Source organism: Gnatocerus cornutus, chromosome 10, assembly GCF_029298725.1.
Source record: "Gnatocerus cornutus isolate USDA-ARS CGAHR chromosome 10, icGnaCorn1.1, whole genome shotgun sequence".
NCBI lineage: Eukaryota > Metazoa > Arthropoda > Insecta > Coleoptera > Tenebrionidae > Gnatocerus > Gnatocerus cornutus.
Window position 1 is genome coordinate 6,686,896 of NC_142242.1, and position 16,157 is coordinate 6,703,052.

A 16,157-nucleotide genomic window follows, 5' to 3' on the forward strand; every position below is an offset into this window, starting at 1 on the left:
GGGAGGTTCCGTGGACTGTGGATAAATAAAAAAACGACGTAGCATGGAAAAAGAGTGTATTCGTATGTAGATTCGAAGAGTTACAATATAAATTTGGAAGGTTGAACGGAGAAAGTTTGAAACAAGTCAAGTTATCTTCATATCTGTAAATATGAAAGATCGCATCGTTTATCCTTTGATGATTCGGATAATGGATGTAGCCTTCTTTCAGTGAAGTAAAGTTAGTTGGTCGGTGTTTGCTTTTTGTTAAGAAAAGTTTTTCGAGATGCGTTGGGAGAGTTTATAAGGTGAGCGTGTATAATTATGCGGAATGGAGATATGCCTAGTCGTGTGTCGGCCACCTGTTACGTGGCCACCTACACGTATGCGCTCGGTTAACGGCTAAGATGGGCAAGCCAAAGCAAAAACAAGTAGATAGGTGATCGTGTCGTGTCAAAATTTGATCAATAGTCGCCTTTAAAGTCGAGTAGAAGAAAAAAGGGACGAAACGGCGATGAAACGGCGAAACGACATCTGTTCTCTCGTCAGTTTTACGTGGATAGAAGCGTGACGTGTGACAGTAAGAGGATTCCGTTCTGTAGCGGATCGAGAGCATGTAATGCCTTGAATGTGACAATGCGGTGGATCAGCCGCTGCGGCACAATACGTCGCGAATACAGTGTGGGGGGCAAAGGTGCAGGTTCTGGAAGGTCCAGCAGAGACGTCGTCCCCGTGGTGTGCCGGATGAAGGCCCCAGCGACTTCGGACGGGGTCGGGGAAGCGCGCGCGCCATCCGGAGGCAGGCAAGTGGCGCGCAGGAAAGCGCCGCCGCCGGGCCGCAGTTGGCAGTTGGAGTCGCTCGCCGCTCGCGATCACACCGCCAGTGTAGCGTCTACTCCGCGCCCTCGCCCTACCACCCCCGACGACGGCATGAGACGAGCGCGCGGCCTCCAGTCTTCGAGTTGCGGGCCACGCGGCTGAGCGCGTCCGGCAGCGGACACTTAGTGGACACAACATGTCGATCTAGATCAGATAGTGCAACACTTCAGTGAGATTTCGTACCTGCAGATCACATAGAGTTATTATAACGTATACACCTATCTTACTTTAGTAAAAGTAGACGATCGGTCGAGAGCCTTGGGCTCCAAGAAGATGCTGACTATGTCGACGCTCATGATGCCGGCTCCGGCTATGACCACGATGTCCACACCAGCACCTTTGCCGGTTCCTGCCAAGTTGGAGGCAACCAACAACAAGATAACAACCATCAATAATCAAAACAATTCGAACAGCACTCCTTCCTCTAACAACAAACAAGGTGAGTTTGAATGGACAACTCGGACGCACCACGCTTCTTCAAAAGTCCAACCAACGAATTGTCGCGCCACTTAATATGACGCTACACAACATATCGCGCGCACGACGTGTCCGCGGCGCGACAGGTTCCTTGAGACACGCCGCAGATTACGTCTGTGCTCCGTCTAGACACCTGCAGCACGCTCTGTTTTCTTCTGTTCTGTTCTGTTCATTTCTGTTCATCGGAAACGATCGAACAATTGCCAGTCGACTCGTCGATCCCTGACCTATCGATGTATTAACTCTGCTGATCTCACGCGCTCTTCCGCAATTCATCAATGTTAAATGTAGCTGTCGACGTACTAGGGTCAAAAGCGTAAAATGTTTACGACTTGTTTTCACTGGATGTGATTTATTCATTAGATTACAACCACAAGTTTCCAACAAAATGCACTTCCACAATTTCATGTCTTCTTTTCGTTTTCTTTTCTTTTAGATTCCGAGCAGATTTTACAATCTCTTATCTTTCCGAACTAGTTCTTTCGTTCTTACGACGAAAACAAAGCAGAGAATATTTCATAAAGCCGTATTAGCAAATTTCTAATTCCGTGATAAACGACATTCTATTACGTTCGGTCGGTATTTTCTTCCTTCAAACCCATAACGTACGTGCACTGAGCTGCAACTTACCGAATTACGACAAACAGCGACAGGGTGGGACGAGACGCGCATTTGATACTGCTAGATAAGCCGAACTGAGATCTGGAGACGAAAACGGACTCGAAGAACCCGAGAACCCGGGGCGAAATTGAGGCACTCAGTAATAGAGGCCCGGCTCAGGGCCATCATTAGCCCATTGCCTGGTACCGTGCATGACGTTACCTCCCTTGATCTTCGTTTCATTATACGCCGGATCCTCCAACTTGCACATTTTCTCTTCTCCTCGTACCGCTTCATACCGCCACAGTTATAATTGCTGAAAATGGAATCGACGAAAAATCCATTATGAAACCGGATAAAGGCGGAAACTGTCAACTGATGAACATATAGCATGTTGCGGACTTGAGGGTTACTCGTCGTTGTCGCAATCCCAAGACAATATTTCAAAGGGGTCAGACGTGCAGTTATATAAACTTGCTCGAGGCGTTAACAGCCAAATTATAATTTCTTTTTCTTTACAAGGAAAAAATTTAATCAATTCGTGCCAACACAATTCTATTTTACATTACGTGTAACATTAAATTTTCTTTGTGCTAGAAACCTTGTTCGAGGTAAAAGTAAATAGATATCTCTGTTGCTTCTGGCATTCGTGTAAACTGGGGAGCTATTTTCTAATGCAACTTGCATTCACCACATTGCCCAATATGCTTTTCCTACTTCAAAACTCTACCAAACTGCTGCCGAGCTTCATTCATTACACACAAAAACCAACAGTTTTCCAAATCGCACCCAATCCAAAACTTGAAAAATCACTTTTTATGCCAGATACTTGAACCGGATATCATTTTTCACGCAATTATTTCCTTAAGAAAACGTTTCTACATAACGTCGCCCGACTGCGGTAGCTTTTTGTGATCGAAATTTGCATTTAGGAACCTCGACCCGACTAACTTGCAGAATTTGCAGTTTACGAACGTTTTTAAATGATTAATACGAATTCAATATTAGACCTTCCGATCGCAAGCACACGTTCAAAAGTTCACACTCTAACTTACATCATTAATAGTAATTAGAACAGATCGCCCTCCTAATTTTATTAAAATTGACATGTGCAGGCCTGACTTGCTAGAATTGATCTCTGTCATGAAGGTGGGGTGGCATCCGGGAAACCCCGTTATGTGCGTGCATTGCAGAGTGGGAACCATTAGACAATTAGATAGGTGTGATACAAGCCGGTATCTGTCCAAGTGCAGCGGGACATGAATATTAATGCAGGCGATCGTTTGGGACTTGTAAACCCATTTGGCAATGTTACTTTGCTCTTTTTTTCAGACACACGGCCACGTTCTTTTAATTAGTTGAGTACGCCCCTAAATGTGTGCTCTGTTTTATTTGTTTATTTTATATTTGCACTATTTGGCAGTCAATTTCACTATGGTAACTTTACAGAAAATGCAACAATAGAAATCGATAGGTGCATGCATTATAGATTCGATTCTTTTCTAAACTACCATTTGTACCGGTTTTCATGCGACTTTTATACTGATCGTTAATTAATATTTGAAGTTGTCGTAATGGCTTGTTGATTGTCTTGTTGAATACTTCAGCTGGGCCAACCAAGACAAAAAGACCAAAACTGCTGATTTGTGTACACATCAGCCTTTGATTTCTGATACATCGAGAAATTGAGTAAACATTCATAAAAAGACGTATTTGCATTCAGACCTGTCCGCTAATTAATGCACAATCGTACGTTTAACGACCGTAAATACATCACGACTGCATCAGAGACGTCCGCTCTTCAAACAGCGTTATTAACTTTGGATATGTCACAGAGTCAGCAATTATATTAACCGGTTATATCAATTTCAGTGCACATCAAAGTCGGGAAAAAGGACGAACAATCTCGGAATGGTGTTGGCACTCTCCGGTTTGAGTTCCTAACTAGACGAGAAGAGAACCGATTGAACGGTTGCAGACCGAGACCACTGCTCAAAACAGTTCGTGCCAAACACGTTTCAGCACGACTGAAGTTTATGCGACCGAGAAATCTGACGGCTGAATTTATTGCTCACCGGAATATAATATTTGATGTGAACGCAGCACTGTGCCCGCAATAATAATTATCGTTTGCCGAGCAAATATTGATTTACACGAAATATCCACTAATCAACATAGCTACTTGCTGAGTCCACCCAATAGACTTTTTATTCACTAATTCAGCCTCTCTGACTTTCAATCAGAAAAAACGCTTTACTCTGACCCGGCGCCTCCACCATAATTCACAATCCGTTTATTCTATCGATTCCTAACAGGGTAATTAAACAAAAATTAAACTCAACGCCTAATTAATTACAATTAAGAATATAAAGGTTAATAGCGAGAAACAAAGGTCACCAGATCTGCAGTTGTATCAAAGACCTTTAACGGTTGCCGCGTACGCAACCTTGCTCTCATCAGTTACATTTTTGACCACAAAAAAAAATTAGAAAGTTTCAGTTCGCTAGACAAGCTCCAAAGCGATGCATACCTTCTATAATTCAATGATCAATTATACTTTGATACCAAACATCCGATTGCTATTTGGCTCTAATTACACATCGGAATTTATTTCCGGAGTCTAAATATAGCACGAAGTCTGCTTTTGACTCGAATCTATTTTAGTTCTCTTATTTCAATACAAACCTCACTTTTCTAGTATGGTTCAATAAATAGCAATAAAACTTTAAATTTTGCAGTGGGGTTTTAACATAGTACCATCAATCTTGTTTCTTATTTTATGACCATAATTCCTTAGAGGAAGTTGCGCTGATCTTACGAAGCTTAAAATGTGTACTACATTGTTAGAGATAGAATTTATTACCTGAAAAAAAATCCGTAATTATAGATGCACACAAATGGAGTATTAAATCTCGGACTACAATGAATATATTCAGACTTTGTTGCATGTCATCGATTATTTATGTTATTTTGCCTCTTTATAATTAATGACAAAGTTTCAAACTATCTCTGTGTGATCAACAAGGCGGCTGATGCGAGCTATGAATAGCGATTCTTTTAACAAGTAGAGAAACTAAACAAGTTTTAATGAAAGCATGACGTGACACGAATAATGTAAATTTTTGGTTCCTAGTTTTCATTATTTGCAAGAGAAAATAGGAATTATTTCTAGTATTAAAGGAGTTTAAAAACGTCAAAGGAAAAATTATATCCGAAACGATATGAACAAAATGAAAAGTAAGAAAAGGAGTATCTGCCATTATTAATACGTCGAGTTGACATTATCAAACTCAGAAGTCAAGGAATTTTAATAAAATGCGATTTATTAATGACAATATCTGATGTTTGAAACATGAATAAATTTAAACCTTTCTGCACGTCTTAAGAACAAGTAACTCACATTTAATGTACGTCTTATTAAAGTCAGGATAGAATAGTAAATGCACTTTTTTTTCTTAAAAATTAATAATTATTAATATTGCTGCAATAAAATTGAGTCCGAAAAGTTAAGATTTGTAAATGAAGTAAGAAAAAGAAACAAAGTTTGGCTTTCTTTGTAAGTACCTTTTAAAAGTATAATGTAATTAGAATAATTGGAGAAATCAAACTTTGAGAGCTTAAAAGATCGTTTTATTTTTATTTCCGAAGACATTTATGGTCAAATTAGATCAACATTAATCATTATATCTATTATCAGATAACAAAATAAGATCAAACAGGATAACGTAAAAATACATTATTATAATCTAACATAAATTGAAATATGAAAATCAAATTAATGGTGTAGATACGAAAAGTTGAAGCACTTAATTGATTGTACTGGTCACCTAATGAAAGGCCATCACGGCATTATGACCCTCATATCAATTCGAGTCGCGATATTTATTTAGTTAATCCATTCAGATTGATAATTTTGATTCCTCACGTATGTTCATATTTAGCACAAGTTTTTGTGAGTGAACGTATTGATTTATAAACACCCACTTGTAATAAATGAAATCAGCGAAATTATTAAAACTAGTCTTTGATTTAGTTCGGGGAAAATAACACAAACAAAGAAGTGGAACAATTTTGAGGGTTTAATTTTGTGGGATTCATGCATCAAAAAGCTGCGTAGTTTCATCGAATCGTTCGTCTAGCGCATAGCGTCAGTGGCAACCGATTTTTTAATTTGAGATCCGTTAAATAAATGATTGCGATGCAATTATTGTACTGTGGGTTTATTGAATAGTAAATATTAATCGCATAATGGCGGATATTACTAAAATGTCTATAAAGTCAATTGATTAAATCAGAAGCTCTGTTTTGCCATTACTTGCAAGTGTTGCTAAGTATTGAGAGAAAACTGCTTAGATGGTGGCGTTGATTGCGTTGATTTATAAATGAATTCTGCTTTCTGTTTTTTCACGGTATTGTTCTGCATATTTTTATTGATATTACCACCCTTCACATGCGACGTTAGGGTCGGCGGCACGTTTGCGTAAAGTTCTTTGTTGCAAGTAAATTAGGTTCGGCAGTAATAATTCAAGTAAGTGACGTTTAGGAATATTTAACAATATATCAATCGTTCCAATGGACTTGGCTGTCGTTATCGTATACGTACATTATGTCTCCAACGAGCTTTATTGGGATTATAGGCAACAATAGATAGTGACAAGCATGACCGCAACGTCCTGTCACGGGTTAAAAATATGTAAACAAAGGTCCTTATTTGACCTCAATTTAGTAGACTCGCATTTTATAGAACATTAACTCGAAAAATGAATTGGAATGAAAATTAATTGCAAATTGGGTCAGAGGAGATGAAATTTTTAGTTCACATTAGTTAAAGTGGCTATATCGTGTCTGGTTTTATTAAATATGAAGTGTTTTGTATTCGCCGGAGTCTCCAAGTCTGAGGAATATAGAATGTATGTATTGTCGCTAGCATACTTCTTAAACCAAAATACAATACAACTCCATGCATATTTAACGGGTCTGTTTAATTGCCTTATGAATATTACAGTTTTTCTTATCTTTAATTATATATGCGACATCAAATGCAAAATTTATCGCCACGGACGGCTGTAAATTACAGTGTGATAGTGCTGCAGGTTCTCTTTTGATGCATTACGATTGACTGATCTGTGAAAACAATTTATAGCGGTCGGGACTAACTCAAGAATTGAATATTTTAACCCTCCGAATATATTTTACACTTCTAAAACAATTTATACAATATGTTCTAAAATGTGTCAAATAATTTCAGCACACATAACTTAAATTCATATCAGTTATGGAGTGGTTTATTGAAATTATCTGCATTTTGAATATTTGTTTTGTTAATAAAAAAAGTGCCCAGCGAATTAATAATCAATAATCCAACAAATGCTATTATTTGCGTTAGTTTTGGTATGAAATTTGGAGAGATTTAATTTCATTTAGTGAACATTAATTTCTGGATAATTCTAGTTTGAGCGAGTTATATTTTTATGAAATGAGGAAATTGGAGTATAATCGATGAAAAGTTTTAAGCATGCGACTTGGTAGTTTCTTATTATTTGAAAGGTATAAAAAATCATTAGCGAAATGTGGCAAACGATGGCAAATTGTCTTAGTGACAGACAAGCATAGTGTCCCAAAACAGGATTCATTATCCCCTTTGAAGGCGCTTATAAGTTGGCAACTAGCACGCTAATTAATTATTAGAGAACAGCTACACAAGCGTTGGTTCGATCGCATTCCTCATAACACAGCTTTAACATGTTCTTAACACAGAGCTCAAGTTCTTGCACCATTCGAGCGATCTTCAACGCCTTGTGTAAAGTTTTTTGTTCACTAAAAGCTTTAATAATTTACTCAGATTGGCTAAAACGTTTCATAAATAATAACTCGTTAATTAACAAGAGTAGCCTTTTGCAATTTTGACAGCACGTTTTGCTCTAAAATTAGACTTGAGTTTGTGTTAGATTTGACTTGACAGAAGGAGTTTCTTTAAGTTTGATAAATTTATTCCGTGGTGTAGCTTAGGGCTTTTACTTCACATTTAGAATAAACAGGTTGGGACAGGGTTTCTTATTGCTTAGATAATCCATATGGGTGAAACCGTTGAATACCGCTGGAACAATATAGCATCGACTAGAGAAACCAAAGTGAAATTTATGACCGCATATGATGCTAAAGTCGACTGCCTTAATGTTAGGTAAATTCAAGCATAAGCGCGTTTGCCCTGTGCCTGACGTTAACATTTTAAAAGAAGCGTCGCGACCACAAAGGACAATGTTATCTCTTTGAGGCAAAAATAAATTCACGACAAAATGTTTTAAGAATATTCACCGGAAACTGAAAATATTATTACAGTATCGTTATTCTCCAACCCCCACGCTTCCGATGATTACAATTTCCGTCAAGAAATCCGAATACGTCCCTCACACATTGTTTAACGTTTCAATTATTAAAGGAAAATGATCCGTAAGATCAACAAAACTGCGTCGAATAGGTTTTACTCAAACAGAAACTCGACACAAGCACGCAACGAAGATCACTAGTAAAATCCAAAAAGTCGATAAGAAGTGTTTACAGGCCAATGTAAATATTAAAATCAATTGGGCAAGTACTGCCATTGCAACACCTGTTCATATACTTACCTAAATAGCAAAGAACAAAACCGTTCCGCAATGTAAGTGAAAAGCTTTTTATTTCTTTAAGCACAGTAAGCTTTTATAAAAGATCAAAACCAAACATACATGCAGCTTACAAACCTCCACGTTTTTTACTCACCAAGTAACGACTTCTATTGTGAGAAACTTATCAAAAGATAGCCGCCAATTGCAACAAGTAATTACACACAACAAAGACGATTGTGTGTAATTACAAAAATTGTTTCAGGAATTAAAGTTTGAATACGATCTTAATTGGAGTCAAATCAAATCAAAGGTATCAAGGTAAAATATACACTGCTAATCTACTAATTAGAATTCGAAGATAATTAAAAATGTGTAACTTTCATTTAAATTTCCTCTGTACATTTAGATTTGTTTGGGACAAAATGACCCCTTGGTAGTAACTTTAAAATTTCCCATTGTTTGCTTTGTTCTTTGACAAGTTTCGACATCTATAAACTAAAACTAAACAGCGCGCTGTTTATACGCCAAAAACTTTTAAACCTTTATAAACTCCAGAGTAGTATCAATTTTTCTCGCTTGTTATTTAACGTGAACAAGCAAATTTCTGATATTATTGTTTTGTAATAGCCGCTAGACATGAGTAACTAATAATTTTTCCCTACCTGCACTTTTTTATGTTTATGATCCAAGCGAGCGAAACCTGCAAAATCTGAATATCTAAATCGCTACGTTTTTAATTAACCTAATAGTAGCAACATTTGTGTAAGTCAAAACTGTGGAATTATTCCACGAACGATACTTTTTTATACAACTTAGCAATAACTCAACGCAAACAATTGCCATGCCGGCCACGAACGTTCTCATTCAAATATTTAACATTTATCGCTACTGAACTAACAGAAATTTAAAATAAAAATAAAAAGATACATACGATGTATTACTCTTTTGTCAACACTTTTCTACAGAATTATAAATATGTAACAGTTGAGTTACCTTGGAAGTTTTTTATTGAGAATAATGTAAATTTGGGCACGTAATGTTTGTGTTTTAGAGAACTTTCGCTTTCGCGTGGATACTGGTCGACTTTCGGTTATTAAATATGATAGGTCTGTGGAGAGGGGTTGATATTGGGTTGTTGGGTCGGAAAAATTTTGATATAGAGCCTGATGCGTGCATCTGTGCGAATTTTGCATGTCGAAGCACTTGTCGATTTCCGATTTAAGAAGGCAGTTATTAGATTATTTATGAAAAAGGTCAGCTTTTTCCAAGGGTTGATGTTTCTCGATTTACCCTATCATTACAAAAAGAAAGAGAATTATTTATTTATTTTTGAGTCAATCTGCGGTGAAATGGAATCCGGAAACTTAATTCATGTTGATTTTTCCGTGTTTACCTGTGGGTCTGATGTAAAATACAGGAGAGTGCGAGTTACAGATAAGCAACGCTAACGTCATCGATTGGAGAAATCCAACGTCAGGAAGAGTTTTACTCATAATTGGTGATTTACAGTAAGGGCTGAGTTTATTGAGGAAACCGCACAGTTTATGTATGCGGGGTTGGCAATCCAGCTTCTACAGAAGGCAATGGAAATCACTTACGTCGATAACAAAGCCAACTGTAAAATACTTACACTTTAGCTCTCTGAACAAAAAATCTCATTACATCTGCTTTCATTCCAAAAATTTTAATAATGCTGAAATTTCAGTTCTGAATGCTTCCACCGGACACTCAGATTTCAGACGCACCTGTTATTTGAAAAAATCGACCAAAATGCGGCTAGTCTAATCAGCTAGATCATAACTAAAAATAAATTAAGTGCATCTATGAACCTTCTTGTTCCTTTTTCAAGATAGTACATCTCTAATGTATGCCATTGGTCCGGTAGTCTGGCTTTCTGCCCATTTTAGGCTGCCGTCGCCAACGCGGTCGTCGTCTACGAGACCAAGTCAGAACAAATAAACCTAATACACAGCATGCACGACTATTCCAGCGCTGGCTAACGCAAACTCGACAGAAATTTAATTGCCGCTTAACATAGCCAAAGAAATGTTCCAATAAAAATCCATCGTTGACAACTCCACAATTAACACCAATTTTTGTAGTCGCTTCGTGCTCCTGCATAAAAATTAAATCAACTGACAAAAGAACGAAACTAAATAGTTACATTAACTAAATTATCCTGATTTATCTACCAAATATTGTTAAAGTCAATCTAAACTGTTCTATAAAGTTGTCGTGATTTATTGGGAAGGATTTTTGGCGCACTGGTTTATAGTTTGTATGTCATATGCTGATTAGTATCAGACATTGTAACTTTCTGGGGCTGAGATATGTTGCCAGTCTATATCTTTTATGGATTCAGAGCAATCTAAAATTTTTACGACACGGGCGATAGCGTAAGGTAATTTAACTTTTATTAATCTAGTTAATTATTTACTCAAATTTACTGTAAATTTTTAAACAAAATGCCGGTTATCATTTATTTATTGTTTATTACTCATTTTTAAATACCTTAAACATGTTAGACAGCTTTATTAGCACTTTTCTGTGACACATAAAATACATACAAAAAGTCTATAAAACTAGGGCGTGTTTTGAAATATGTTGCATTACAATATTTTTTTAATTTTAAATTATTTAACGCGACTTATAATAAATTTTTATTCATACATTTAGTTGTTTGATTAATGTAAGTGTAAGCGATATTTTTTGTTGTAAATGTGGTTTCAATTTATTTAAATAATTACATTTGTATTGAGAGTCAGATAGCAGCCGAAACGAAGAAACTAATGCGAATTATCTCAATTCTAAACCTCATTTAATCCATTATAAAAATTAGGTAGAAAAATTAACATGTTCTAAATAAATACTTATTAACAAATTACGACAGAAAGTACGGGCAGGAAGCTCAAAATTTAGTATACCTAAATATGTAGTTAAACAAAATACCAGTTGTTATGTATTTTTGGTAGTTATTCATATTTAAATATCTTAAACTAGGTAAACAGCACTATTAGCACTTTACTGTGTTAATTTCAAATTATTGAACGCCGAACATAATAAATTATTATTTGAACATTTGATTGTTTAATTAGTGAGTTTGAGTGATATTTGTTTTAGTAAACGGAGGCTGAAGTTATTTAAATAATTAAATTTTTTGTGTGCTGCGAACTGAGATAGCGCCGAAAGGAAGAAAATACGACGTCTAAAAACTAATGCGAATTGCCTTAATTCTAAACCTCATTTAGTGAATTACATAATTTAGGAAGAAAAACCGAGTTCCTAGTGCGGACACAACTTTCATTAAAACCTAATAAAATTTCCTTTCTTACGTATAAAAACGACATTTTCAAAAATTAATGTACAGACAACAGATAATTACGAGAATTAGCAGGAAATCGTTTTTCATTTTTTTGTTAAAGAACGAATTAATACGAATCCACTGGTCCTGAATAAAGGAAACGGGAGAAAAGAGAATGAAAAGCAGAATGTAATTTTGCATACAAGATTCCTTCGCATTTCAAATATTGGAACCCTTCTGAACCTTGCGCTGCGGACACGACAACGACCCACCAATTACTATATCAGCAACGACTCCATCGCCCAAATACCCTGTATATATTTTCTGGACACGTCCCGCTAAAATGTGTCGCCTAGGGAATCGCTTGTTTATTTGCCGCATATGAGAAACGCTGTGTCTAACCTTCCCCTATCGGCTCCCGGTTTATCCTGCTCAAATTAGTGACGTCACGTTCATACCTATTACTTAGCGATGTACGCAATGAACGGCAAAAACCAGCAGATTCAGACACGTATCCTAAAACCTCTGATTTTACAGTTGATCCTGCAGGAAACCTCGTACATGCAGTATTGATTTAAAAATAACGATTAACATACCGAGGTTATCACAACCTGCGAAAAGAACCGACTCTTGAAAATGATGGAATTAAACGACCCAATTTGTTTAAATGCGAAACTCGACGGCAATAGCTTAATCTTCATGTTGACAAGGCGAAGTGAATAAGAGTTAGAAGCTGGATCTAGAATTAACGGATTTAACGGTAAACCCGAAGATGATTTAACGACAAACCCTCGAAATTTGCACAAACCTCACAAATGATTTCATCTGCGATTACGTCCGTCGGCTTCACAAAAACATTACTTTCGCTGCGAGAAAATTCTTACGTCAACGAATATCTGCGTAAATGTGATGTAGGTGTAAATTCTCCTCTTTACGGGCTCTGATTTTGACATCATGTTTTTGGAATAATCGTTTCGTAATTGCTGGCGAGGGCAGGAAAATACTTGGCTCCATTTTCTGTTGCCGATCAGTATGCCACACACGAAAACTTGTGCGAAAAACACAAAGAGGGAACCATTTTTTAACGGTCGCTGCTTTACTAAAAACCAATTTTTCGACAATGGAATTCTTGACTACCACTAAACCGGTTTCAATTTTTCCGGAGGAGCAGTGATGTGGTTCTGTAATTCCACTTCTACGTGCTAATGAAACTTTGTCTTTTATAACGATGATATTCGACTGCACAAAGCGCCAATAACTTCTTCTATATGTATACCACCTCCTGGTTGTTTACGATATGAAAATATAAAAGTGGAAAGTCGCATTTTCAGCTAATACGGAAATTGCATCTTTTATGCCAACATGATTAAAATAAGATATTGAAAAAAAAATAAGCATCCCCCTTAACCTAAATATATTAAAATAATACATTTAAAAACACCTAACAGAGAATTTCATGACTTAATCTTTTAATTTATGAAGTGCTATTGCTATCAGAGTCGTAAACTACAACATACCTCAATTTACATAACATTATCGTATTGAAGCAATATAGGAGACGTTTTGAATAAATCGCACCAATAAAAGTTTTTTATTGTTGTAGGCACATAAATTTGTTGCAGCATGCAATAAGGAATTGATGTAACGTCCTTAAGTAGTTAATTAATTACTCCACGATTGTATGTGTATGTGCCTCTTGTTGAATTCGTCGGGGATAATTATAACCATACATCGACTACCTGCTAAACTTCAACTAGCAACGCTTTTGAAGCTAATCAATCAGCTGCAGCTTCACATTACCCTCTATAATTCGCTTTAAATTGTATTAACTGAGCCAGTTCGGTTATCATCCAATAAATCAGAATGAAACTTAATCGTGGAGACTTAATTAGGAGCGCAGTGTTTCCTAAGCTGAGCTGAAATTGGGACGTTGCATGCTACGACCTTGTAGATATGTTTATATACGTAATCTTGGAACAAAACATTCTTTTTCCACGAATTTTTCCAATAAATTCGTGTCTTTTTACAAGTTTGGCCATAATCGAATCAATTACTTGCAGATAGTTGTCAATTTCGCAATCAATCTTTGTCATTTCCGAAGTGAACCGTAGAGTCTATTGTCTATGTTGTAATTTATCGAGGTGATCGACAAGTTTTGTTATAGGAAAACGAACTTTGCTTCATGACTAATGGTCCAATTAAAATCGGGCAATTGGAAGCAACCAAAGCAAATATTTTCTGGATAACAGACCATAGTCATAGTTATCGGAAAATAGTTTGATCCTATCTATTGTAAAAAGTTTCGGGTGACAAATATCGCACAAACTTAAGTAGAAGGCGTTTGCGAATATTTATCTTGTCCTCGCCACCAGAAAAACTTGAAACTAGCAATAAAAATACGAATAAATCGCCGCAATTAATCGTGAAAAGAAACTTGTTTGATTGTGAGCAGCAATTCTCTCAAATTACCGTATTCAAGCTTTGTTACTACTATATCGTTTTACTGGTAAGAAACCGAAGCGTCGGAATTACCTTTATAAGAAATAACTCCTGATTTCCGTCAGCTCAAGAACGATGTCAAATTGACCCTTAGGATTCGACAACTATAATAGCGACCAGCAGGATACAACCCGACTTCAACTAACGACCTCCAATCATACTTCACACTAAATTATCTTGTATTCCTGGCAAACCTGAAAAAGAAAACGACAATTTCGTACCATGCGTTACTTTATCAATTCATCGTCGGGAAAATAAATTCTCCTGCTGTAAAATCAGTCACGCGTTCTTGTGTCTCCGGTAAAAACTGCAAATCGTGTAATTCATTGCCGCAATCTTATCAACATTAATGCCAACATGCAAAACTCCGAAAAATAAAAATAAAGGCAAATTCTCAGTACGGAATAATCTGACATTTCATTAATCGTGCAAGAATTTCTTTGTTTTACTAATTGAAATTTGACCTTTTAGGAATTTCTTCGTTGCAATGTTGTCGAGTGGAAGCATATGGAGTCGTTTATACAGGGTGGTAACTATACTCAAAATAAATCCCTGGTGGTAAAACTGCACGAATATTCAAATAAAACTTTATTTTATCTCTGGTTTTAATGACGCTATAACCCCTCGGATGGAGTATGGACAAAATGGCTTTAATCACGGTTAATTCTGAAACTGCGTGAAGTAAAATTTACAAGTTTTCCACAAATCCTTATTTTATTAAGATGCATAAATTAACATAATGTTGGCTGTTTAAAATGAAATTAGAGAAGGAACGAAACAATTTTGCTGTTTCGTATTTTATGGAGGATTTCGCGGTCATATCTTAGAAAAACTACTAGAAAAAAGTACAAGTGCGGTGTCAGGAAAATTCCTGCAACCTGATGACTTTAAATTTCCTTATCGTCGCATTTAAAACAAACTATGTCAGTTTACGCACTGCCAAGCCAAAATTCCAAAATTTTATTATAAATGGTCTCACGAGTCACGCGATGAAACAGTTTTTTCAGCCTTCCATTGAGAAGGGTTGTTATGAATAGAGATAAGACAAACTTCATTTAAACTTCCTTATTTTCCTTCCACCTACATTTAATTCATTAATTACAAAGTATAATTTTTTGCGTTTATATGCGTTAACTCCATTCGACATTTATGGTCGAGTTCTAGTTCCTTTGAAGATTAATTATAATATCTGCAGGTATAATAGTTCGGTATTAATTAGTTTTATTAGCATAGCAAAAAAAGCCGATAATTAATCGTCGTGCACAGAGAAAATTGTTTTGAAACTTATTAAGTTGCTCAAATTCAAATTAAATGGTAGTAAAAGTGGTTTCCCCAGTTCGCTCTTTACAAAAAAATCAATTTCAGATTCAATCGGACCGGTAATACATTCATTTCCAAAGAAACAGGAATTCTAAAATAGCCGGATTTCACCATTGGTGAATATTTATGAAAAGTAAAAATCGAAGGGGGTTTATTTAGCCTTCTCCGGAAAACAGTTTCATTTTAATTAGGGAAGGGAATTTCCACCTACTAATTATACCACATTTAGACTATCATTCGTAATATAAAGGAGATTTTGTTGTTACTCGGCTTAATGCAGGCGTTGCCATCAGAGACGGATTTTTTGTAATGTTAAAGTAATCCTTTCAGAGATGACAAATGGAATTGTACAATGATGACTGCAATCAATAAATGACATTACTAAACGATTATTCTCTTGAGCATCTCATGTGCAGAATTCAGTCTGACGAAGCCTCATTTACATTTCATCTGCAATGTTGTGGACTTGGTAGAGATATCTAACATGTATACATAAC

At 36.3% G+C, this 16,157-nt stretch overlaps 1 protein-coding gene across 4 annotated transcripts in view; it reads left to right on the forward strand.

Moving 5' to 3' along the window:
• Nucleotides 1–16,157, forward strand: part of LOC148167512 (cytotoxic granule associated RNA binding protein TIA1-like) — a 146,076-nt gene that overhangs the window by 92,943 nt on the left and 36,976 nt on the right. The window contains exon 1 of one of the 4 annotated variants that reach the window (XM_088047550.1): nt 1,028–1,297. The exons of the other annotated variants lie outside the window; for them this stretch is intronic. Coding sequence (XP_087903676.1) covers nt 1,132–1,297 — 166 coding nt within the window. The 5' untranslated portion in view covers nt 1,028–1,131. Of the gene's footprint in view, nt 1–1,027; nt 1,298–16,157 lie in introns of those variants that run through there. 4 annotated transcript variants of the gene reach the window in all.